Consider the following 24,892-nt stretch of genomic DNA (forward strand, 5'->3'; position numbering starts at 1 on the left):
AGGAGGATTTGTCTGCAACGACAGTGAAGTTGATGAGGTGGAGGGACAGGAGGAGGAGGCGATGACGCGGGGGTGGGGGTTGGACCGCCCTCCTTGGCTCCCCAAAGGAGCGGCGAGGACGCGTCTTCCAGCGTGGCCCGCCCGCACGCTTATCGCATGTTGCACACCGCCTCCGGCGCTGCCTATGCTAGAGGACTCGCTAGGAGGCGACAGTGGGGATGACGGGGTCCATGGAGGGAGGAGGGGGAGGTGACGACGTGCGAGGGTACCGCCCTCTTCAGCTCCCTGGAGGAGCGGTGAGGACGTGGCCTCTAGCGTCGCCTACCTGCGCGCTGTTCGCCGCCGCTCACCACTCCCCTCTCCACTCTCCCCCTCTCTCCATACACAGCCAATAAGGGGCACTTTGGTATTAAAACCCTGTTCTCCTGAATTTTGGCCAAAAAGAAAAAGTGGAGACCGAAGATAAGATAGAACTAGGAGTGCACAATCACTTCTCCAATAAGTTTACGCAACTATACCTTGGTACGCGTACTGTGATGTGTATTAAGTGTTATCGAACATATCACCTCCAAGCAGTTGAGAACAGAACTCTGCAGGTTTCATGTCTCTTTTCTTGATATAAAACAAGCAAGAAGAGATGATGGAACGTTGAAAAGATACTCTCGAAATGGATAACGTGACAAGCGATCAATCTCCGTTCTTAAAAAAAGAACAAAAGAAATGAAAGAAAACTCAACAAGCTATACCAATTAATGCATGCCATTGGATCTATGACCTAGTAGAAAAATGAGAGAGATGGATGGTTGGCGGCTCGATCAGCTTGCATGAAAACAGCCGGAGGAAAAAGAAATATTATCCCATGGCTCGTTGTTTTGTCCTCTCAACCCAGGCACCCAGTTCTTGATTTCTAGCAATTAAACCCTGTGTAAAATAGATTTTGTGCAAATTATTAAAACGGATTGTTTATTTGATTAAAACGGTAGATAAATATTTGATAAATAAACTTCAGGAATAGCTTAGATATCGATCACATGAAAGCTTATTATTCGATGGTGCAAACTTATTGTTTGAAATTTCCAAATCCTCAACTCACAGATTCAAAGTTTCACATTGAAAGTGTAAATATTAAAATTAGAAAAGTTCACTAATTAGTTTAAGAGTAAATTTCACATAACTCTAGATATTATGGTCTAAATTGCATAAAATCACTCGGTTTTGACTTTGATCTACCACATTTTCAAGTTCTCAAATTTATAAGTTTTTTATCCATCATATGAATGTTGCATCTATGTAAGCGAAGCTTTTTTGAATTTTGATATAGGACTATATCAAAATAATTAATGGTATGGTTTTATGAAATTTTAGGACCATAATACTTAAGATTAAGATTATGTGTCACGTGCCCAAAAATCTTATAGTTTTGTGTAACATATATCATAATAAGCGGGGTCTTATCAAATTTACTATTTAAAGAAACAAACTTTCACTACTTAGCACTCATGTTATCTTGTTAGATTTTAAAATGGAATAAGTCCCTTATTTTTATGTCGAATTTGAATCATATCTCTAAAACGCAATACTAAAATTGAATCACCATCTTATAAAACCGGATTTAATAAGGTCCTAAAGTGGTATGGATTTCTGTTTTAGCTAACATGGCATCCTAGTCAGAACAAAGAAAATAAAAAAGGTATGGGGCCCACATGGAATTGGGTTGTGTCTCCCCTCCCCTTATCTCTCTCCTCTCCCTTCTTGAGCTCATGATCGTTGGCACCAGATTCTAAAGGTCCTACTCATGTCACCAGTCAGCCTCATCGCCGCTCCCACCGGAAGCCTCGCCACATAATCCATAGCTACTCCCGTGGTTCCCGCTGGCTGCAATCGATGAGAGTTAGGGGGAGACTGGAGAGAGCGAGATAGGGAGTAAAGGGGTCACCAACATGAAACAGATGGCAATGAAAGCGACGGGGTTGGCATCGGGCAAGGATTTCTGCTGCTAGTGTTGGGAGCACAACAACGATGATGACAGGAAGGCATGCATCGGGCGGTTGAATGATGGTGACTCGACTCTGTTGTCCGACATCGGCTACAGTGGAGATAGGGAGGCATACTGCGAGCAGGCCCTCACGATGGTGGGACAAGTAGGCAATGTCGATGCCTTAGCTGACTATTGGGCCTCCTCGGCAGCCGTCATCTCCTTGCCACCCTCTCCCCCCAAGATTGCCCATGTACCTCTACCACAGTCATGGCCGCCAAGACAAATTTATGGTACCCCTCGCTCAGCTCGTCCATGGTCACGGTCTTCTCGCCCCATGAGCCATACATAGCCTTCCCACCTACCTCGTCGTTATCGAGCTCCTGATTTGCATTGAGGTGCATAGGAAGAGTCACATAGCAGTGGTCGAATGTCGATGGGGGCGGCCCTCAGGGACCTCAAACCGCTAGGCCGCACCAAGCCTCCACCTTCTGCCCCTTGCAACCTCGCCGCCCAGCCGATAGAAAGGATGGGGGAGAGAAGGGGATAAGGAAGAATATGTTGTTTAACATGCGGATCCCACGTGGGTTTATTATTATTATTTTTGCTTCTATTGCCATATCAACACCACATCAACCAAAATTGCCCCCTCAATACTGCTGTAGGACCCATACGACCTGGTTTTGCCAGATTAGGGACGCGTTGTATCTGATAATGTGCTTCAACGACGTTTTTCAAACTCACCCTCGACATAAGGGACCTTAAATGAACTTATTTATTTTAAATCCAATATCCAGCCCAAGCAGGGCCAGCACGGCCCATAGACATCCTCTCCCCATCGGCGTGGAAAGTCGTGCATCTGATCGTGATGAACGGCTGCGATTAGAACAACGCGGCGGGGGAGAAGATTTCAGGCTCCCAGAAGCAGCCGCCGCCGCCGTCGCCGCCGCCGCGCCGCCCCCCGTCGACCGCGACCTTCCAGTCCGCACCCCGCCGCGATGGCCGACGCCGGCAAGCCCGACACCGCGTCGCCGCCGGAGGCGCCGTCGGCGAAGAAGGGGGTCTTCATGCGCCGCATCTTCCCGTTCCTCCTCGCCGCCAACATCTTCATCGGAGGTGAGAGACCCCCCGTGCCTGGATCGATCTCCCTCCCTCCCATGTGGTAGCCATGACTCCTAGGGATGATGCGGTTCTTTCGTTGTGTGGATCCGGAGCGAGAAGGATCGCAAAGCCTGGTGGGTGGATGGATGATGTTAGGCATGGCTAGGATCGGTTGTGTGACTGTAGGGTTAGCTGTAGTCTCAAGCTAAATGCGCTTAGTGATTGTTCATCTAGGTCACCTCAGTTTGGTTCCAGTGCTATGTTGGAGATATGATGTGCATTCTTACCAACACGTGGAGTGGATTTTGGACCATCAGATAGAGATTATTATTAGAGCATTTGTGATACTAGTGTTATAGGATTGTGTAAGTAGGATGAACTGACATAGCTTGGTTATTCCTGGGCCTCGAATTTACTATCAGAAGCAACAAGCAGAAGTGTTTATGTTCTCCTATAGTGTTTGGTTTTGTATTATGCAATAATGTTTGTGGGACTAGGTGGTTAGCTCCTAGTATTCTGGAATGATGGATGGTTTGTGGCTGGGAACATCATTTTTCGCTTATAGGGGACCGACAAAGCTACTTTCTCCGTTTCATATTATAAGACTTTCTAGCATTGCTCACATTCATATATATGTTAACGAATCTAGATATATATGTGTGCCTAGATTCATTAACATCTATATGAATGTGGGCAATGCTAGAAAGTCTTATAACCTGAAACGGAGGTAGTAGAATTTATTGCTGCAGGAGGGATAAAAGAAGCAAGTTTTGGACACCAAGTGGTACCAAATATAAATACCTCTATTTTACATGGTAAACTGATGGTTTGTATTGGAGTATATTTCGCACTGGCAGGACTTATCAAGGTCAAAAATACAGTGAAGCCTGGTTTGGGATCCACGATCTGTGAGCTATCCATGGGGATGGGCTGGGGATTGTGGGTTGCAATCCAAATTTTAGCTACATTTCTTGCCGTGGAGTTTGGATTGTCTAGATAAAAAAATAAGCGAGTGGGCCAGTGTCTGCTACTCTGCTCTACTATTTAGTAGGGAGTTAATGGGTGATATCGAGTGAATTCAATTTGTCAATGAGAAATTTGAGGGCTTTGCTGTTACAAAGATAAATTCAATATATATTTTACGTTTTTTTCCATTTTAGTAAAGTATAATTACAATGAATCATACTGGACCATAGTAGCATTCCTTTTAGAGTTTAGAATGTATAGTACGGTATACTCATGAATCTTTTCTATTGAAGGATGGGCTATGCCTCAAACTAGCTTGATTTTCTTGTATTGTGGGTTCTACTGAATGGAGTAAATATACAGTTCGCTTGACGCTGTGTGCCTGTGTATAGAAAGTTACATTTATCTGCTGGATTTCTTCTTTGCTAGAAGGAAAGGGAAGTACTGTGGTGGTCATCCATGACCATGAGTGTAAAATGGCCACAGAGCACAAAACCATTGGCACTAACCGTTCATTTGCCCTTTGTCCCATTTGCAATATATCTTTGCAACTACTCCTGCCCTTCGCATATTGAAAATATTCAAAGCTTAGGTAGGTTTGCCTCTGAATTCTGATAGTACATATTGATGGTACTGTTCATTTCTTGTGTGTTGACTAATTTTGGTTTACTGAAAGCTATTTTCATACAGTAAGTTTGTTCCTTTTACATGCAGTTTATGTATTTGCAAAGACCTACAAGAGAGACCAGGAAAAGAAGAACGCTCAGAGTGCTGCTGCTGCAGCTGCAGTTGCAGCATTGTCATCCCCAGCTGCCCCAGCTGCGGAGACTGTAGATCCTACTCCAACTCCTCCACCCAAAAGAGTGCTTCCACCAATACCCGAAGACGAACAGCGCCAGGTCTACAAGTGGATGCTGGAAGAGAAGCGGAAGATCAAGCCACGCAATGCTGCTGAGAAGAACAAGATCAACGAAGAGAAGGTGCTTCTCAAGGAGTTCATCAGGGCAGAGTCTCTTCCCCGTTTGTGATTAGCATTTCACTGGCTGCCCTGCTGGCCTTTTGCCTGCAGTTCCATGGAAGGACATATTCTGGATTTTACACTTGTCTCTTGTTTGTTGGCAGAAACGGTAGCATTTTGTATGGTGTCAAGTAATCATTTGTTACCCAAAATACTGAGTCAAGTGGCTCCAGTTTCAGGAACTCTAGCATTTTAACATCATTGGCGGCTTGGTGCTCCTGGAGATTACTTGTTTCGTTGAAAAGATTTATTGCGACGCTTTATTGCTTCAGAATTTCAAATATGGTACAGTTTCAGAATTTCAGTTCCAAACCAATAAATCAGAAACAATACTGAAATACTGAATGCACACATCACAATGGCCAACATCCAGGATTCTTCAGATGGGGATAAGACGGCAACTTCAACAAGCTTATAAATGGTCTATAAGTGTACAGAAACAACCCATCACAACTCAATTCATCTTATGCCGACGAGTTATCCCCATCCTGCAGACAAAAATAGCAACTCCCAGGGTCAGTCGTATGAACACACTGTTGAAACAGACTGCAAGAGACAGTGCCTACAAAGAACAACAGGTGAATAAATTGCTTTCTCTGCATTATACCTCACTGGATGTAATGAAATCCACCACGGCATCAGAAAGCTGTTTACGGTGAGCAGTGTAGCAGTGATTTGCTCCCTCGATGACATGTAGCTTGTGGTTCGGTATATGCTTCGCGAATTCGTATGCATCTTCCACAGGAATGATCTCATCGGCTGAACCGTGAACTGTGAAAAACCTGAAAAAAGACAAATAAAGTTGCCTCAAAATCTGGCACAACTGGAAACCTCTGTCCAAAACATAAGAGATATGCATTCAATATTTCATCTGTGGGAATGCAAGATAATAGCATGTTCAGCTATGTTAAGCACTTATACTGCTGTTTATTTGAATATAGGGGTAAAAGCGGTTGAGTTAGCTTCCTGACCTGCATTCTTTGCTGATGGAAAGGCATGCTTTATGCATATCAGTGGTCAATCGTTCCATCAAACTCTCTTTTGTTACCTTATATAAAACCTTTCCTACATTGGAAATGACGGACAGTCAACTAATGCGCGTGAAAGAGAAGTAAGCATACACAGTGTATATGATTTATCTATAAAGTATCTTTGCAGGTAAAGGTCACAATAACTGATAGGAACTTCCTTACCTGAGTTGGTTTTGACATCAATGTAACCCTCTTTGTCAATTATATTCATAAACTCTTTGCCTAGCCGTTCTTCAATGCCTTTCTCCAAATGAAATCGACCAGAGAGATTAACCACTGTGCGCACATCGTCATAGATAGAGGCATACAGAACCACCACATCTCCTCCTGGAGATAAGGAATGTTAGATTCAGTGACTGGATTTTTAAGATTACCTAGTGTAGAACTTGCAACAAGGCATGGCAAAATTCAATGATCAAGGGATGCGAATGTGAGACATGAGAGTAAATTAAAAAAATCCAGAAAAAGTGCTATGCTAACCATTTAGAAACTTTATAGTATTTTCTAGCAGTAGATTGTTTTGATGTTACAGTCAATGTGATAGAAAAATATTCAGCCACAAAGTTCTCCACCATTTTAACTCCTGCATAGATTGTATATGAAACAAGGGTATAATACCACGAACCTTTGCTGTGACCAACAATTGCTTTCACATCATATTTCTCCTGATTAAGATGTGAAATAACAGAATGCAAGTCATCAGCCTCCTTTCTATAGTTCCCGTACTGGAATTCCCCTTCACTTTCTCTGAAAATTGTATAGTGAAAGGCTTATAAATCATGCATTGATGCCTTCAGGGGAAAAGAAAGTGTAGATCTGAAAGACAAGTAACATCTAAAATTCAAAGGAACAACAGATAGGAACTTCAGCTCATTTAGCTAATTAGCTCTAACTTCTAACCAAACCTCTAGAAAAGGGAAGTGGCTGCCACGGCTGCTGAAGAGGCAGCCACTGGCGCACAGCAGGAGTGCCAATCTGATGGCCTACCCTTTGGTCTTCCACCCACACAACCAACCGTGAAATGTAGCCTTCAATTGCTGTTATTCTTTTTTTTTTTACCCTTTTTCACTAGTTTAGCTGATGTGAAAACAAAGCTCTACTTGAAATCTCAATACAAAGTTACGGAAGTCTTATGCATATTCCTGAAAAGAACTCCAGAAAAGGATAAAATTGAATGCAACCAGTGAAATTAATTAACAGAGGATAGAATAGCATTTACAACACTAGCTTTTGTGAATTTAAATCAGCATCATATTCATATATATTATCTAGCTCCATGAGCAACCTACCCATTTCCACTGAAATCAAAGCGGAAGATTCCAACCCCTTTCTTGGTAAGTGCATTCGCTAGATCAACAATGATGCTATCATTCTGAAAACAAGAGACCAAGAGTCAAGCTTCATTACGTTGGTAAAAAAGAACTAAAAATTAGAAAACTTGTTGCTTCTCAGACAAAACTCAAGAAAAAAAATTAGTGACCCACATATTTTGAATAGTACAAAGGGAATTTCTTATGTAACGATATATTTATGCACCTTGGAAGCTGTAAAACCATGGCAGATCACTACAATCTTGTTGGAACCCATGTGCTGCAGCAACCCAATGAGTTTCTCTCCATGTTTATTCGTTACCACTACCCTTTCTTCCTGAGCAGCTGTTTAGAAACCATATAATAGAGTTAGAGCCCCATTGTTTTGCTTATGCTTATGCATACAAGCCAAAATTTTAAATTTTAAAACTTAATTTTGGAGTTGATATCGTGGTTTTCTTCATTGTAGTTTATTTTACAGCATTTGCTTTTGAATCGCTAAAGACACGCATATAAAAGTATTACTCACAAATTATTCTTGAATTGCTAATAAGCAATTCGCATAAGCATAAGTGAAAACAACGAGGCCCTTAATTATTATATTGGAGTAACATATCTTCTTCTCCTTTTCGTTAGCCAAAACATCATTAAATCATATACACACAAAAAGAACGCTCTCTTGTCCGTCAGCTAGCAATCTAAACAATCCACGTTCAAGTAAAGAGGATGAATCCGGGAGGTTAAAAAAAAGAAAAATCAAGTAAAGGGGACTCACAGGGAACCGATGAATCCTGGGAAGAGGAGGAGAGCGGCTCCGCCATGGCTGCCGTATGGCAGCGGCGGCGGTGGCGTGCTCCGGATTGGATCGGAGGATTCCCGGGGGGAGCGCAGCGAAGGGAGTGGGAGAAGAGGGATCCCCGAATCTAATCGGAGAGTTGGTTTGGGTAGCTAAAGGAACTATGTTCCACACTAGTGACAGGGAGGCAATTGAACCCTGGAGAGGGAGAGCCGTTGGATTGGGCTGTTGGACGGTGTAGATCAAGGTTCCCTGGCCCGTTGAACCTTGGGTCGTACGGAGCATAGTTTTTGTATATGAGCTTCTACAAAAATGGTAGAAAAATAATGTCAAACGTATCTGAAAGTTAAGTTCGTCTTTGTGCCGTGTGTGCGCTACTCACTCCGTTTTATATTATAAGTCATTTAACTTTTTTTAGTGAATTTTTTTTATTAAATTTATAGAAAAAATTAGTACTCTCTCTAGGCTGATAATACTTATCGTTTTAGACAAACGTAATGTCAAAGTTTAGAATATTTGATTATAAATCATTTTTGAAATATTTGTCTTTTAAATAAATATGGTGACTATTTATATAGATTAGTCTTAAAAAGTACTTTAATAAAATCATATATATTTGTTAACACTTTTATATATGGCAATGTATCCTACGCGCGCGTGCGCACGCACACTAACCCTTATGCACTCGTGCACTCAGCCATCACAGGCCCTCCGATTTCAATCCAAAGGATACAATCCACGTGCTGTGATTTTTTTCAGAAAACCGCCCGCGTGCTCTGTTCAATTTTGCAAATAACCCCTCGTGTTCTTTCGTCTTCTCTTGTCCAGCTCCTTCCCATCCCAGATGAGACCAGATCGATCCCCAAATCTCTCTCCGCGCGTGCGACACTGCTGTATGTATGGAGCTGGCATCTTGAAATTGAATCGCCCCGCTGACGCGCGTGCGGTCCTCCTTTCGAGCTGACAGGCCCCGTTGTAGGCTCCTGCATCACGGTCACGGCGATTACGCGTTCCTCGATACGCAGCTAAGAGCAGGTACAATAGTAAGATATAAGCCCCTTGCAAACATATTTTGAGATAAATAAGAACAGAGAAAGGTAGCAAGCTATAAATTTATAGCCAGCTGTAGCACAGACTCCAAGACACAGTGTGTGTATGACATGTGGAACCAGGTATTAATAGTGTAGTATGTAACTATTGTATGAATGAGCTATAAGATTGGCTATATATGAATTGGAGCTAGTAGTTGGCTATACCATTAAACTTGCTCTAATTAAACGACGAGCTGACCAATCTCAATCATCGTCGCAGCCCGGCTAGTCTCCAACTCAACTTCCAAGCAGCAGCGGTGTCCAACCGAGGGAAAAAAAACATGCAAACAGCCGGTGGGTGGGCGAGGGAGAAGGAGGGCGCGTCGAGAGCCTCGTAACTAAGCCGTTGCTCCTCCCTCTCCACTGCCGCCCTCGGTGAGGTGGGACTCGTCGCCATCGCCGTCGCCCTCGAAATCGATTCCGAGAGAGAAGGATGAAATCTGGTAGAGGAGGGACCGGCGCGGCAGAGGGGGGAGCGGTGGCGGGCGAGCTTTTCGCTGTCCTCTCCCAGACTCGCACCGTGTCGTCGAGGATGACCACCGCGGCACGCTCCGTCGCTGACCCGAAGACGACGTCGAGGCTCTTCTTGTCTGGCTGAGGCGACTCGTCCCTCGATATGATCCGTTCGCCGAAGTAGACGCCGTCGGGGTCGATCGAGCAGCTTGGCGACCGCCGACGACTAGTCCCTGTCCCCGATCGAGGACTTGACGAGTCCACGACGAGGATCAGCTTCCTCACCCGCAGGAGGCTCGCCAGGTGGGCGCTCGTCGTCTGCTCCGCTCCCTCCTCCCGAATCCTCCGCGTCGAGATCACTCTCCTTTTCCCCGGCGAATCCACCGGGGTTAGGAGCGGCCCTGCACTGGTGTCCCCCCACCCCCGGCGTCCCCGTCGCTGCGCCATCCTTGTCGTTGCGCATCTCCCCTCCCACATCTCCCGCCGCCGCTCTAGAAGAGAAGAGAGAATAGGAGGGGAAAAAAATGTGCAGCTGACATGTGGGTCCCACGTACTTATTATTTTTATTTTTTTTGTTGACTAGGATGCCACGTCAACGAAACCACCTATATATATATACTGCCATAGGACCATGAGTGCACGGTTTATGTAAGTTTAAGGGTAAACATTTTTGATTTTGTGGTTAAGGGACGTCAAAAAAAAAAAATCTCGCCCTTAAGTTAAGGGACCTGCGGTGAACTTATTCTTTCCGGGAATCAGGAAGCAGCAGCAGTTGTGCTCTGAAATCTTTTGCACGCAGAATTCTTAGTACAAACCTGAAATTTTATATGGTTCTACTATAGAGTTTGATATTTACAGGAATCCTGTAGGTACACAGACATCTGCAAGAAACAATTCATATCAGTAATTCAATATGGACCTACGAAATGGTACACTAATATACACGGATACACCTGCTTTCTGCTTATTTGATTCCCCAAAGATTTATACTTGTTTAGAGGAGAAAAGGGAGGCATACATCACAAGAATTCATCTCTCGTGAATGAGGTTGTCTCAGTCTCAGACATGCAGAAATGTGGAGAAAAGAGTAATTTCTGAAGGGCCCATAGAGACCTGGATGAATAATTCAACAGATAGGTTTTCTATACCTAATTAGATGTGATGAAATCCACTACAGCATCAGCCAATTCTTCGCGATGCGCGGTGTAGTTATGATTTGCTCCCTCAATAACTTGCAGCTTGTGATTCGGTATATGCTTCGCAAACTCATAGGCGTCTTCCACAGGTATAGTCTCATCTGCTGAACCGTGAACTGTGAAGAACCTGAACAAAGACGGCAAGTTATCTGAATATGTGCATGGCATCTTTGTTCTACTATAGCACAAGGTAACATTGTTGACTTCTAAGTTTTTTAGTATACACGTCTATGATATAAACCGTAAACACTAATGCTGCAGTAATTTGCTGTTTCAGTTTACAAGTTCAAAAGCAAGGGACAAGTAGGGCCCAGGATAGTTTCCTAACCTGCATTCCTTGGTAAGGGACATGCTTACAGCACGTATATCGGTGCTGAGCCGCTCCATCAAACTCTCTTTAGTTACCCTGTACTGTACATTTCCTGCACCAGGTAGGACAGATGCCCATGAAAGTGACAACAAAATGTAAACAGCTATGCAAAGCTCGAGGCATACATGCTGCAAGAAACTTGGAAGATTAAGGTTGCACAATCGCACAAGCTGCCTTACCTGATTTATCCTTGACATCAAGGTAGCCTTCTTTATTTATTCTATCAATTGATCCTTCCCCTATACGTTCTTCAATGCCTTTCTCTAAGTCAAATCTACCAGATACATTAATAACCAAGCGTACATCATCATAAATAGAAGCATATAGAGTTACTACATCTCCCCCTGGAAAAAGAGATACATATTCAAATTTAACTTAGTAATATATGGCAACAAAGAAGAGAGGACATATACATTCTGTGCAACAAAAAGAAAAGAGCACCATTAAAGAAAAGGTATTGCGGATTAGGGACATCATGTTGGTATTTTGCTTAGTGGAAAGATGAAAAATTTATCATAAATTCATAATGGGAGTAAAACAAATTGGATATGATATGCTCCATGTGTTCCACAGAACAAATAATATAAGAATGTCATGTTCTGTTCAAATGAATGCCAAGACAAAACCATCAAAGCAATATATCTCCAAACAGATGCTGCAACAAGGTTTTAACATTATCACTAATTTGCTATCGAACACAGAGGAGCGTAATAGGCAAGTTCTTGTTAAAGAACTGGACGATCTTTTTTAACTTGCTAATGATGAAAACTGAATGGAATAACTCAACAGAAATGAGAATTACCAGACCAGACCTACAAAATGGCATATATCACCTACCTTTACTATGGCCAACAATTGCTGTTACATCATACTTTTCCTTACAAAGATATGATACAATGGAGTGCAAATCATCAGCCTCTTTCCTGTAGTTTCCATACTCGAATTCTCCTTCACTTTCTCTGAAATATTTGTCAAGCAGCACGGATTGCAACAATAAAAGACAGCAATTAACAAGATTTATGCAAGTAAAAGTCAGATAGTGTGTACTATAATGCTTCACTAAGTGCATTTCATAATGGATTACATTTTACAGAACAACGGAATTACAGAAGCACCTCCCTCAGATACAAGAAGATCAAGTCTCAGTCCATCATTAGTTGTACATTCTAAGAGGGAGAATAGCCAAGATGGTCCCTAAAGTTTCGCTGGGTCATACTCATGCGAAAAAGAACCATGCCCATAGTCTAAGATTAAAGCAGTATTACTATAGCTTCTTCTAAGAACTGAAATTGCTGGGGGAAGACATGGTTTTCTGGAGCGAACTTACCCATTTCCACTGAAATCAAAGCGAAAGACACTAATCCCTTTCTTTGTCAATGCAGCCGTCAGGTCAAGAATGAGACTGTCATTCTGGAAAACAGAAGTGAAATTTACATTGGGAAGCAACAAGACAAACTATCTCCACTCAAATTTATGTCGCTTGCATTTCTGCTAAACAAACATTTGTTCGCATCTCACTTAACTTATTACGAACGCATTTTTCCAAATGTTACCTTGGTAGATATAAAACCATGACACAATACGACGATCTTGCTTGAACCCGTGTGATGCAGCACTCCCACGAGCTTCTCCCCATGCTTGTTGGTTACTACCACCGCCCTTTGTTCCAGAGCATCTGAGCAAAAGAGTGGAAAAAATGGGGAGCAGCACATATTTTCAGCAACTCTGACCGAATATCAGCCGAAACATGATACTAGCAATCAACTGCCAGAGTTTTGCTAGTTGAGGCCATATGAATGATACGCCCATATATCAACTAATCTCCTGCTTGCTTTTGATTGTTGAAGGATGCTGACACGACACGGCGCATGGAGGGGAGGGAGGGGGGCGGCGCTTACGAGGTTCGGAGGAGAGCGGGTGGGACATCGCCAGCGGGGGTAGGGGCCGTGTTCCCCGCGGTCCGGTGCGGTTGCAGAGGAGGGCTCCGGCGGCGAGGGGCGGGGGGATTCGCCGGCGTGGAGGCGGAAGAGTGACCGCGGGAGGAGGCGAGGGAATCGCAGCTGCTGCGGCGGATGTGTTCACCAGTGGCTGCTGCATAACGCTCCGTACCAAGGGTACAGATGAGTAATAATAACTCATACTCCCTCTGTTTCGAAATATTTGGCGCCGTTGATTTTTTAAGTACGTGTTTGACCGTTCGTCTTATTCAAATAAAATTAAGTAATTATTTATTCTTTTCATATTATTTGATTCATCGTTAAATAAACTTTCATGTATACATATAGTTTTACATATTTCACAAATTTTTTAATAAGACGAACGGTCAAACATGTGCTAAAAAGTCAACGGAGTCAAACATTTTAAAACGGAGAGAGTAACCCGTGAGGCCTTCTTCGGCTACGCCCGGATTTAATCCGGGCCGGGAATAACAAATACAGTAAAAAATTTATGTAGATACAATAAGAGACCGGGATTTATTCCGGGTCGGGAATCAATTTACTCATGATAGTAATAATAAGAGACCGAGAATCAATCCACTAGTTAAGAGGTGTAGAACTAATACGGATGTTTTGTTGTTCCTATCATGAGTAAATTGGTTCCTGACCTGGAATGAATCACGGTCTCTCGTTGTATCTATTTTACCATACTTGTTATTCCCGATCTGGATTGAATCCGGGCGTAACCGAACCAGACCTAAATGAGTTGAGTTTGTTGGGTAAATCACTTACACCCGCCGGATACGATCACATGGGGAATCCACCAACACAACTCGAAACTGTTGGGGATTTCAAATCATTTGTCAAAACTAAAACCGCACGAATTTTCTCTCAAGAAAGGGAAAAAAGGAAATTTCCTCGATTTTCTCAGTGATGATTTCAATCATACGCTCAACTTAAAAGATTTATTAACATTTATATAAATTTAAGTAATTCTAGAAAGTTTTACGTTGTGAAACGTAGGAAGTATCATATTATAAATTATGCATGGAAGTTATCCATCTCAGACTTTTGAAATTTTATAATCTGATATTGGAATTTTTCGTCCTAGGGGTATTTTAGTCATAATAATAAAATTGTACAATACTAACGGAAACTAACTAGACGACGATGGTATATTCTAGGTATTGCTAAAAATCTGTCGCCACAAAATAAGCAAAATGTGATGGTATATTAGAACTTGATAAACCCAACATATTGTATACCATGGACAAAATCAAGTGGCACACAATGTATTTTCTCTACTTTTTCATGGTTGTTCAGTTAACTACCTATCTATTATGGTGCGGTATTTTTAGAAAAGTTAAATTTTATACTATAAGTACATATCTTACACATTAAATTATATATACCTATAATATAATTTTATTAAATTATATACACTTATAATATAATTTTCGAATTATACAATGCCCTATTCACATTTTAAAGGAGAAATATGAAAAAATAATTTATTATCTATTTAATTATGAGAAAAAAATATTAGTACAAATTAACAAATATGTAGAAAATAAGAAACAATATGAAAGAATTATGGAAATACCTACTGATATAGTCATCATATATCATGCATTGAGAAAAGGAGACCAAGGACAAATGCTTTATTATTAAGCAAAATTGATGGTATTATTTTTATCTTCTTTTAGCCGATCTATCTGACCATAATTAATTAGCCTATCTTAGCAGAAGTTTGTATCATCATGCATGAACATATCATGGAATTATTAGAAATAGCTAAGTACACCGGCCTAACCATTAACCATACTTAGCATCTCACGAGACTATCGGGTAATGGACAACTTATCTTCAATTGTGCTAGAGAGAAAAAAATTACAGTTTGTGCTATGTATTCTTAAAAGTTTAAAAATTACAGTTTGTGCTATGTATTCTTAAAAGTTTTCATATTATATTATCCTTTAACCATTTTTTCATCGGCACAACATCTAACTTTACATTTCAATTTGGACCACCCTATTCTATCCATCTCCAAGTCCGGTGACTTAGCAACCACTCCGCACACTAAGTCTTTCTCTCTATTTTGTTTTTCCCTCTGACAGTTGGGGAACCGCTAGATACAGCAAGAAGGAGCCCGGATCTAGCGTCTCCGCTCTTTGTCAGGTTGGCTCCTGTCTCCCCGAGTCCCTGCAAGCCAGACACCTCAGACCTCAACAACAACCATAATAATAGTGTTCATGACAACAGGGGATGAGAAAAAAGACATGTCCATAACTAGAGGGTGTGGTTGTGCATGAAAAGATGAAGAGGAGGAACGATGGTGGCTCATGGAGAAAGAGTGGTGCTGGCGGTGTGTGGAGTGGCAGTTAGTGGTTACTGGTGGTCTGAGGAGTTTGTTATCGACACAATCACTAACTGAGTTTTTTTAATTTTTTTTCTCTTAGTATCTATTCTTTCTATATAGTTGGTAGCCACTAGCTATAAAGCTGCTCTGAGGATGAGCCATGTCACCCTAATTAGCTGAGACCGTTAGATCTTAAATCAACGCTTCAAGACTACACATGGCGCCACCATCTTCACCAATTAGGCCCATGTAAGCGGGTTCACCTAACCAGCCTTCCACTTTCCCGTCGTTGGCCCGCTGTTATTAAAATCCAGCACGTTTGAATCTCTATTTTGCATCATCAAAGCCACTTGAAAGAGCAATTACAACAAAAAAAAAAAACCGTCATCACTGACATGAAGATCAAAGGTCGTCCTTAATTCCATTTATTGATCCCCAATCTCCGCCTAAGCTTCTCTCAATTCATCATTACCGTCCACCTCGACAGATGCAATACGTAGATTACCAATCTATTAAGTCTGTTCTAAAATAATTTTAGCGGGCCTCATACTAACTCCTACGATAATTATGTTCATGCACATATCGTTGCTTTAATTTGCCTTCCTAACATTCGTCTTAATCAAGTTTATGCCTTAATTAGCACTACCAATAAAATGAACCGTTACACATATTCATCGATTGAAATTTTTTCCGTGACTTCTCCTTTCATCTTCCCTTTTGATGTCCCCATTTATATTTCTGTCCATAACATATAAAATGTCTTAGCCATCCCAGAACAATTCATCGTGAAACCTTTTGCTAGCCAGCAATGCAATAGCTGGTGACCTTTTCTACTTTGTTTTCGCTATGTATTGTTCTTTCTACTAAAGTTACCATCACAGGCTTCAAATCACTGATGGTTTTGTTGATATCATTCGCTCACTGCCAGTTAATGCCAGGCTACCGTGTTTGCTTCTCATATGGTGCGTAAATTATGGTTACAACTCCATTCAAATACTCATGCTACTGTTTTGTTCCCTCCTCGTGTTCTTTGTTTCTTTCCTCTCACCATGATATGACACACTTAAATTTTTCTAATGCTTATATCATAATCGTATATCTTCCTAACGCACTACTCTTTCTAGCATTCTTTATATGCTTATTCACTACTACCAATAAAATGAATTTTTTAGTTATTTATCGAGTATTAATTATAATTCCTATTTTTTCTAAAAGGCCTGAAAGGCCTAAGTTTATAAGCATTGAAGTGATGAATTTCATCAATCTTCCTTTCTAATGATCTGGCTCAAACCAAGAGCACTTGGAAACATGAATTTTTCTAAGTTTTTTAAAAAAGTTGAAAGATGTATTTAAATCAAGTTGCATCTAACGCTGAAGTGATGCACAAATTTTAGAACAATATATATTTACGTATATATATAAGCAGTCAAATGCATCTTGCACCTAACATTTTCTATTTATCATAGAGAAAGTCCCGCAGCAACACGCGCGGGGTCTCTCACTAGTTAATGATATGTGTGCCACCAGTCATCATAAATAAATACTACATCCGTTCCAAAATATAATAATCTAGAACCAGATGAGATGTTTCCTATTAAGGGGTATGTGCCTATATAGGCTTGTTGCCTACTTGCTAGCTCTATGTAAAATTAGAATATGAAGGTTTTGATGTCTCTATCATGTATTCATGTTTATCTACATAGTCTGGACATGGAGGATGCCATGGATTGTGAAAGCTTGTGAAGTTGTTAATTTAATTTGTTCTTGTGTTCTTTTCATCTGTCAATTGACCAGCAAAGTTACCTTAAATTACTTCAATTTTCTTCATGTTTTATTTGTCAAATGCTGCCTTATCATGTCCCAATCCTGTGTTAATAATTTCTTACTATGTTCAAATCACAACTAGAATTCATGTGAAGACACTTACTGATGAAAATAAAATAGGGAAGCATACTTTGTCAATGGAAACCAGGAAAATACACCGCATGTACTAGAAACCTTTTCCATTTTCACACTAATTTTGAACTTTCTAATTTTGAAAATTACTGGTTAATACTTTTTAAAATATTTTTTTATTAGTTTCTCCCTGTCATTATATCATTGATCATTTGATCCCTACCCTGTTTATTTGCAGAAACCTAGATGATTCAGTGGACGATGCAAGGTTGGTAATGCCCAGTTGTGAGGATATTCTCATCAGATATGATTACAAGAACTATTCAGGATGATCATCTCTTATGTTGCTTCTGTTGGTTTTGAAAGATTTCGAATTCAATCTTTTTTTTTTGTCAGGATGTAATCAGTAATCCCATAGATTTGGAATTTAATCTCCTTTTTTTTTGCAGGACGAAAATGCAGTTGAAATGGGCCGGAGAGTAAATTTCCCCAGCCCAAAAGGCCCAAACCATAGGGAGAACATATGCCCTCCTCCTCGACTCCGGCGACGGCGATAAGCTGTTCCTCCTCCTCCTCCTCCGCGACTCCGGCGACGCCGCGACGGCGACGGCGACGGCTGCGCCGCCTCCTGTCGTCCTTCCACTCCCCATCGCTAGCCTTGTGCTAGACAAGCGCGGAAGGGGCTGGCTGCGTCTCTGCAAATGAGCCACCGCAGGCGATCTAACGCCGGCGACCCGCCGCCTCCTGAAGGCACCGGCGGCTCGTCCACCGCAGAGGCCTCTTCGACGGGGGAGGAGAATCCGGATCTGCCGTGGGCGTGGGCGTTGGGATCGGAGCGAAGGGTGCTCGCGCTGGCGCTGGCGTTCCGCGCGGCGAACGCGCTGCTGGTGCGCACCTACTTCAACCCCGACGAGCACTGGCAGTGCCTCGAGGTCGCCCACCGCATCGTCTTCGGGTAAAACTCGCCGCCCTCTTCGCCGGTGTTTAGCTTCGAATCCAGCGGACACTCCAGTCCAAGGGAGTGGGATGCTTAAGCTGCTGCATTTTTGTGAGCCTTCTCTGTTCGTTCGTTCGTTCGTTGCAGGTATGGCCACCTTACTTGGGAGTGGAAGCGTGGTCTTCGAAGTTACCTCCACCCCTTCATCTTCGCTGCTCTCTACAAGATTCTTTCCCTGCTCCACTTGGATTCCCCATGGTTCATGGTAACTATTTTTTGGATTCACGCCAAAAAAATTCTTGTGTATTTCTCTGAATGAAGATTAGAAATGAAGCTTAGAGTTATAGGATTCTGGTTTGAGTCATGGTGTTAAGTCACATGTAAAAGAAATAGAAGTGCTCAGTATCAACAGTTTCTCATGTAACTAGATTCTTAGTTGGGAATTGATTGGGATAGCTTACAGTTGGGTTCTTAATTCTAACCAATCCACAATTTGTATCCTGTTCTATGTTCAATCTCAATCCTAAGCAAATAAGTCCTTCACTATAAAAGGATAGGAAACCTATATATATGTGAATCAAATATCACTCCTCTCTGCATGGCTTTATTTTTTTTACGCACTGAGAAGCAGAATTTTCTTATTTTTTCTTTGTTTTTTTTCCCCACAGGCGATGGCTCCACGTCTTCTACAATCAGTCTTTGCATCTTTTGGGGATCTCTACTTATATAAACTTTCAAAACTCATTTTCAATAATCACGTTGCCCAGTGGGCAGTATCCTTGAACTCATTTATGTAGATATGATATTCCTTTTTCGTAAATAAACAAGTCCATTTTCCTGGTGAATGGTGACCTTAACAAGTCATTTCCAGCTATTTTCACAGCTTGTTAACTGGTTCATGTTCTTCTGTATTACACGGACTCTCTCAAACAGCATGGAGACAGTTTTGACTGTTACTGGACTTTACTATTGGTTTGTTGCAATAGAGTCTGTAAAGGGAAATTCGGTTGTTTCAAAGCAGCAGGCTGCCAGCAAGCAAAGCCCTCCATCAAGAAAAATGGCTCTACTCATAGCAGCCTTAGCTTGTGCTATTCGGCCAACAAGTGCCATAACATGGCTATATGTTGGTCTTTTGGATTTTATTCAGATGAAATCAAAATCCCGGTTTATTTTTCTCGAGGTCGTTCCGCTCGGGTATGAAACTATTTTAAAATTCATGTCAAACTTATTCTCACAGTATATTTTGTTCTCGGTTTTTTGCACTGGATATGTATAAATTGGATGAATTTAGGATGCTGTCTATGGCAAATTTTTATAATGCCCTTATCTCTGTTATTTCTTGAATTTTTGCATCATAACGCTAATGCCTATTATTTATTGAAATTTCGCATTGAATAAGCATTATGCTGGTGATATTTAGGATGTTGTTGCCCATGGTAAGTTGTCTCGCTAGTAGGTTTTCTGAAAAACACACCAAACATATTGGATAGTAGGTATGTGTTTCCACATGCTGCACCGTTGTTAAGAAAGTCATTCACATTGTTCAAGACAGGAAGGATCAGCATTACCATCTGTCATGCCAAATGGCACCAAAAGGAAGAATGCATGGTTGAGTACCATATGGTCATAAGTAAGATGGTTATGCACAAACACTAGCTTTAGGACACGTGCGATAGATTGTTTATCGTGTCATCAGCATTATGCATATCATTTCTTAGATGAGCTCTCTTGATCCCTTCAGTTTATTTTGTTAGAATTAGGATTGCCTTGTTATCCAAACGCTTGATGATTGAAGCATTGCTTTTCTTGAAAGGTCATGTTTTCTTTTTCTCACAATTGAGGAATACTTTTATAAACCTTACATGCTTTCTAATCTGTCTGCAGGGTCTTTGTCCTTGCCGTGACAACGTTTCTTGATTGTTGGATGTATGGTTCCCGGGTCATAGTGCCACTTAATTTTTTGAAATTTAACCTCTTCTCTTCAGGAGGAGACTACTATGGAACACATGTGTTCCACTGGTACTTCAGCCAAGGTTTTCCATCGATGATTTGGACTTTCTTACCGTTTTCCATTTCTGGAATTTTGAAGTCTCGAGAATGGAGGCTTGCAGGTCTTATTGTCTGGGTATTAGTGGTTTATAGCATACTTGGACATAAAGAATTCAGGTACTTATCTCTTCGCACAAGTTTGTAATGTTCAATCTCTTCTCACTAGACTAGTACACACATGCCCTGATATAAATGGATCGGATACAACAGGTTTGTTCTCCCGGTGCTTCCTTTTATGTTCATGTTCTCAGGACATAACTTAGCTGCAATGGCACAACTCAAGGGAAAAGGTCACAATGAGAAAGGACGACTTTCGAGGTTGAAGCTCTCTGTCATTCTGCTCATCCTAACAAATGTTCCAATGGCTTTATATATGTCCTTATACCATCAAGTAAGTACTACTTTAAGTAAACATGTTCTTTATGTGTGTGTGTTTTGGGTTAATTTGGTTGCTTTCTATTTGTGCCTAGTTTTCTTTTCAAGATTCCTTTACTTCTGTTATGTGTATGTGTACCTTTTCATTATGTCAGAGAGGAACTGAAGATGCTATGCTTTATCTATCACGAGAAGCCCATGATGGAAGAGTGAAGAGTGTCCTCTTCCTTATGCCTTGCCATTCGACACCTTATTACTCTACATTACATTACAACCTACCTATGCGCTTTTTGGACTGTACTCCTAGGTGATTATTCTTTCATTGTTTCTAGTCCAGTAGATATAGCATTTCTTTTTACCATGTTGTACCCATCATAGCCAATTATCCTGACTTAGTTTGCATGTTACCAGTGAAAACAAAGGGACCTTGGATGAGTCAGACCGTTTCCTCATGAACCCAGCAGATTTTGTGGGGGAGGTTTTTGGAAATTTATCTTCGTTCAGTCATATTGTATTATTTGAATCTGAAGAAAGGCATGTCAAGTTGCTTCTGCGCAATTCATTTCAAGAGGTAAAACACTGTTGAATCTTAAAAATCTCTTCTTCCCTCAGTTCAATAGGTATACGCATTTATTTAGTAGCCTGTTTATAAATATATGATGTTTTAGTAATACCCTAAATTCTCTAAGTTCGACCAGTAATTGTCTAAAATGCCTTTTAAATTAGTAATGTGGAATTGATACCGTTAGATTTGCAATATAATTTTGCACTAGCATATGCATATGAAAATTAATATCAAAGTCAGATATTGGACTGCTGATGTCCAGAGGGAACTGATTATTTCTAATAAAAAAGTGGGAAAAAAAATCAAAGCTATTGTCCAGATTGGCAAGTTCTTCTATAAGGCTTACAATTTAGTTGATTCAACTAGAATAAAGAAATGTCTAAAATAAAAAGATGGGCTGCATTTTTAAGTTGTTTTTGCCCCCTTCATGTTTTAGTTCTTTTTTTTATGCACGATCAGATGACTCCCAAGTATCCTGTTCTCAAGAATTATGTGTCCAGTGTATTACTAAATTCTTTTGTGAATTTATGTCTTCCTAGAAAGAATTGTCATCAGGTTGAAAGGTGAGCATCTGACATAAGTTCTATTTTGCTTTGCAATTGATGGCAAAAATACAATAAGGTTATTGTTTGTTGCACTCAGGTAGTTAATAGTTTATTGTAGTTACAATTTGTGAATTAGCTCTCTCTTAAAATGTTAAAAACAGATAGGTAGCACTACATTGCATGATGACATGATAATTAAAATATTTTCTCTCTTATTCTTAGTTTTTCCCATTCCCTAACATCATAACGTGTGTCCTGTTTGGCAGGTTAGGAGATTTTTTCACTCCCACTTCAAGGTTGATAGAGACCTTCAATCATCAGTTGTTGTTTATTCACAGAAGAGTGTATTGTGATCACTGTGGCAGAAAAGGCTCGTTAGTGTACTATCTTGTCTAACATTTCTAATCATGTTTCACCCTACTTTAATTTATCATTCGAGAAATGATCTATAGTTTGGGCCTTTATTTTGATATATTGATTTTTTTCCCATCCTTTGTGATGTAATTCTATTTCTATGTATTAGCGCCAACTTCCATGTTTTCACAAAAAAAAATCATTTCCATAACTAGAGGTGTGAAGAAGTTTTAGAGGTTTAACAAAACGAAGACAAGAGACGAGCAGAGCTCCTCTTCTAGAGAAACTGGCGCCATCCCAACCAGCTCTTCAGGAACAAGTTCCATTCCATCCATCTCAACCAAGTTTCAAAAGTGAGCAAGTAACAAAGAGGCAAAAGGTGGTTGTTCCAGGAACTCTTTATAGTCTCCAACAGTCCAACTCTCCATCTTGACCTCCCAGCATCTTTCCAATCTTCCTCTGCATCACTGAAGTCATCCACTTCCAGTATTGAAGTGCCAACTATGTCTTTCTCTGAAGATCTTCCATGGTGAAAGTAGGACAAACCATCAGGCAAAACAAAAAGGGGACAGATCATTCCATGGCAAATCTTTGTGCGGACATACTGAACCTCATAAAATCATGTCAAATGTAAGTTCTCATTGATTTCCTGTAGTTTTTATTGTTGAACATGAACGATACATTTTTACAAGATATTATGTCAGGAAATGCTAATCGAAACTCTGCTATAACCTTTCATTGGTACTTTCATACTCATGGTCTACCAGTTTCTAAATGTAGTGTCATCAAGCTTCCACTTTGTCCAGTGATGGAAGGGTCATACTGTCATGAGTTTTCAAGCAAACATACAGTTTCACCGTTAGCACTCTCAATCAATTGTTCACGCCAGGTGCTTCTTATTGCTTTTAACCTTTCAGCTACTTCTGTCGTCAATGTCCGTTCTCCCCCCGTTGTACTCAAGCAACATTTTGCCAGTTGAGCAACATCTTGGAGCAGCTCTGTTCCAACACCTAATATGTTCTTGTCCAAGATAGATTGAAGCCTGTTCTCTTTCAGTGCCAGAAGGAAAAGGATGATGCAAGGCTTTTGTTTTCATCAGCACTATCAGAATAAATTGCCGTCTTTCCTGTAATTAGCTCTAGAATCACAACTCCAAAACTATAAACATCACTTCTCTCTGTTAGCTGGCGCTCTTGTAACTTTTTAAGTATTCTGGGTCTAGGTAGCCTGGAGTCCCCTGTACCATTTTCATAAATTGTATTTCATCTTTTGGAAGCATCCTTGATGCTCCAAAATCAGTCACTTTTGCTATGTACTTGTCACCTAGGAGAATATTTGGAGATTTGACATCGCCATGAACGATTGGAGGGGATGCTGATGAATGTAGATATGCTAGAGCTTCTGCAGATTCCTGAGCAATCCGTAGACGAGCATCCAATGAAATGGATGTTATTCTACTATATTTAGCATGTATAAGCTCGAACAAGGTGCCATTTGGGATGAATTCATAGACCAGCATGGGAACTTCCACTTCTAAGCAACAACCTAGAAGCCTTTACCACATTCCTGTGGTTGATCTGTGAAAGTATAATCATCTCTTGCACAAATTCATCTTTCTCAAATCATATTCATACTCTTTGAGCGCTTTATCTGTTGTCTTTGAGAATCCCCTTATATACAGTGCCATGACCGCCTCTTCGTAGGGCCTGTTTAGTTCCTAAAAACTTTTATCAAAAACATCACATCGAATCTTTAGACACATATATGGAACATTAAATATAGATAAAAAGAAAAACTAATTGCACAGTTTGTATATAAATCGCGAGATGAATCTTTTGAGCCTAATTAGGCCATGATTAGCCATAAGTGCTACGGTAACCCACACGTGTTAATGACGGATTAATTAGGTTCAAAAGATTCGTCTCGCGGTTTCCAGGCGAGTTATGAAATTAGTTTTTTCATTCGTGTCCAAAAACCCCTTCCGACATCCGGTCAAACGTCCGATGTGATATCCAAAAATTTTTATTTCATCAACTAAACAGGCCCCTAGTTCTCTGCTTGAGTCAAAATTGTCTGTTGCATTCTCTAGTTCTTCTTTTGTGAATATTCTCACAGTATCAACTTGCTTTGACCGGATTTGCTCATACAGCAGCAGATCCCCATTTTGTTGAAAGAACCTTTCCTTTTTTCTTTCATCAGCTTTCTTTTCTGGCATTCGATCATTTGTGCAAAAATGCAGCTAAGCAACAGAATAGCGCACACCGAAATACCTGCCAAGAACGACCTTCTTTTAGTTACCACAAGTCATGGAGCAGTTTTCTGGGGGTATATAATTTCCTCATTTGCATCATGTATACTGTATCTTTGCTATGGAATTGCAGAATGTATCAGGTAAATGAAATCAAATAAACTAATGACTCGTGATAATTCTCCTATTGCTGAAGGCCCATAACATTTCTCAATTTGGTTACATACGGTATTTTTTTTCTTTTTGCAATAGAATGCTTAATGTAATCTGTGTTGTGTGTAACTATTTGCTGCAAAACGCACGAGTATTCCAGAATCAGA

At 40.8% G+C, this 24,892-nt stretch overlaps 4 protein-coding genes and 1 pseudogene across 4 annotated transcripts; 2 read left to right on the forward strand and 3 right to left on the reverse strand.

Moving 5' to 3' along the window:
* The first annotated feature begins 2,852 nt into the window (after positions 1 to 2,852).
* LOC127776964 (uncharacterized) lies at positions 2,853 to 5,283 on the forward strand. The gene is made up of 2 exons (XM_052303510.1): positions 2,853 to 3,091; positions 4,757 to 5,283. The coding sequence occupies exons 1-2, from the start codon at positions 2,974 to 2,976 to the stop codon at positions 5,068 to 5,070; spliced, it is 432 nt and encodes a 143-aa protein (XP_052159470.1). The 5' UTR covers positions 2,853 to 2,973; the 3' UTR covers positions 5,071 to 5,283.
* Positions 5,284 to 5,292: 9 nt separating this feature from the next.
* LOC127776954 (uncharacterized) lies at positions 5,293 to 8,352 on the reverse strand. The gene is made up of 8 exons (XM_052303501.1): positions 8,177 to 8,352; positions 7,628 to 7,746; positions 7,381 to 7,463; positions 6,717 to 6,838; positions 6,254 to 6,418; positions 6,032 to 6,125; positions 5,668 to 5,842; positions 5,293 to 5,548 (listed from the first exon to the last, which is right to left on the reverse strand). The coding sequence occupies exons 1-8, from the start codon at positions 8,220 to 8,222 to the stop codon at positions 5,525 to 5,527; spliced, it is 828 nt and encodes a 275-aa protein (XP_052159461.1). The 5' UTR covers positions 8,223 to 8,352; the 3' UTR covers positions 5,293 to 5,524.
* Positions 8,353 to 10,542: 2,190 nt separating this feature from the next.
* Positions 10,543 to 13,432, reverse strand: LOC127776944 (uncharacterized). Its single transcript, XM_052303498.1, has 7 exons — positions 13,206 to 13,432; positions 12,861 to 12,982; positions 12,635 to 12,717; positions 12,145 to 12,266; positions 11,487 to 11,651; positions 11,266 to 11,359; positions 10,543 to 11,064 (listed from the first exon to the last, which is right to left on the reverse strand). The coding sequence occupies exons 1-7, from the start codon at positions 13,402 to 13,404 to the stop codon at positions 10,890 to 10,892; spliced, it is 960 nt and encodes a 319-aa protein (XP_052159458.1). The 5' UTR covers positions 13,405 to 13,432; the 3' UTR covers positions 10,543 to 10,889.
* A 4,575-nt stretch (positions 13,433 to 18,007) lies between these two features.
* On the forward strand, positions 18,008 to 22,459 carry LOC127752770 (mannosyltransferase APTG1-like). Its single transcript, XM_052278179.1, has 9 exons — positions 18,008 to 18,454; positions 18,584 to 18,701; positions 19,105 to 19,209; positions 19,308 to 19,630; positions 20,321 to 20,602; positions 20,696 to 20,876; positions 21,016 to 21,167; positions 21,272 to 21,431; positions 22,237 to 22,459. Exons 1-9 carry the CDS (start codon positions 18,201 to 18,203, stop codon positions 22,321 to 22,323), a joined length of 1,662 nt encoding a protein of 553 aa, XP_052134139.1. The 5' UTR covers positions 18,008 to 18,200; the 3' UTR covers positions 22,324 to 22,459.
* A 650-nt stretch (positions 22,460 to 23,109) lies between these two features.
* On the reverse strand, positions 23,110 to 24,198 carry LOC127778932 (putative wall-associated receptor kinase-like 16; annotated as a pseudogene).
* Positions 24,199 to 24,892: the final 694 nt, after the last annotated feature.

This window comes from Oryza glaberrima, chromosome 1 (genome assembly GCF_000147395.1).
Source record: "Oryza glaberrima chromosome 1, OglaRS2, whole genome shotgun sequence".
In the NCBI taxonomy this organism is placed as follows: domain Eukaryota; kingdom Viridiplantae; phylum Streptophyta; class Magnoliopsida; order Poales; family Poaceae; genus Oryza; species Oryza glaberrima.

Coding starts and splice junctions, on each gene's coding strand:
- LOC127776954 (XM_052303501.1), bottom strand. CDS start 8,222: ATGGCGGAGCCGCTCTCCTCCTCTTCCCAGGATTCATCGGTTCCCT. Junction 7,464..7,627: donor ATGGTTTTACAGCTTCCAAG/GTGCATAAATAT, acceptor TCTTGTTTTCAG/AATGATAGCATCATTGTTGA. Junction 5,843..6,031: donor TCCATCAGCAAAGAATGCAG/GTCAGGAAGCTA, acceptor GTCTTTTTTCAG/GTTTTTCACAGTTCACGGTT.
- LOC127776944 (XM_052303498.1), bottom strand. CDS start 13,404: ATGCAGCAGCCACTGGTGAACACATCCGCCGCAGCAGCTGCGATTCCC. Junction 12,718..12,860: donor ATGGTTTTATATCTACCAAG/GTAACATTTGGA, acceptor TCTGTTTTCCAG/AATGACAGTCTCATTCTTGA. Junction 11,065..11,265: donor TCCCTTACCAAGGAATGCAG/GTTAGGAAACTA, acceptor GTCTTTGTTCAG/GTTCTTCACAGTTCACGGTT.
- LOC127776964 (XM_052303510.1), top strand. CDS start 2,974: ATGGCCGACGCCGGCAAGCCCGACACCGCGTCGCCGCCGGAGGCGCCG. Junction 3,092..4,756: donor CGCCAACATCTTCATCGGAG/GTGAGAGACCCC, acceptor TTTTACATGCAG/TTTATGTATTTGCAAAGACC.
- LOC127752770 (XM_052278179.1), top strand. CDS start 18,201: ATGAGCCACCGCAGGCGATCTAACGCCGGCGACCCGCCGCCTCCTGAA. Junction 18,455..18,583: donor GCCCACCGCATCGTCTTCGG/GTAAAACTCGCC, acceptor CGTTCGTTGCAG/GTATGGCCACCTTACTTGGG. Junction 19,631..20,320: donor CTCGAGGTCGTTCCGCTCGG/GTATGAAACTAT, acceptor ATCTGTCTGCAG/GGTCTTTGTCCTTGCCGTGA.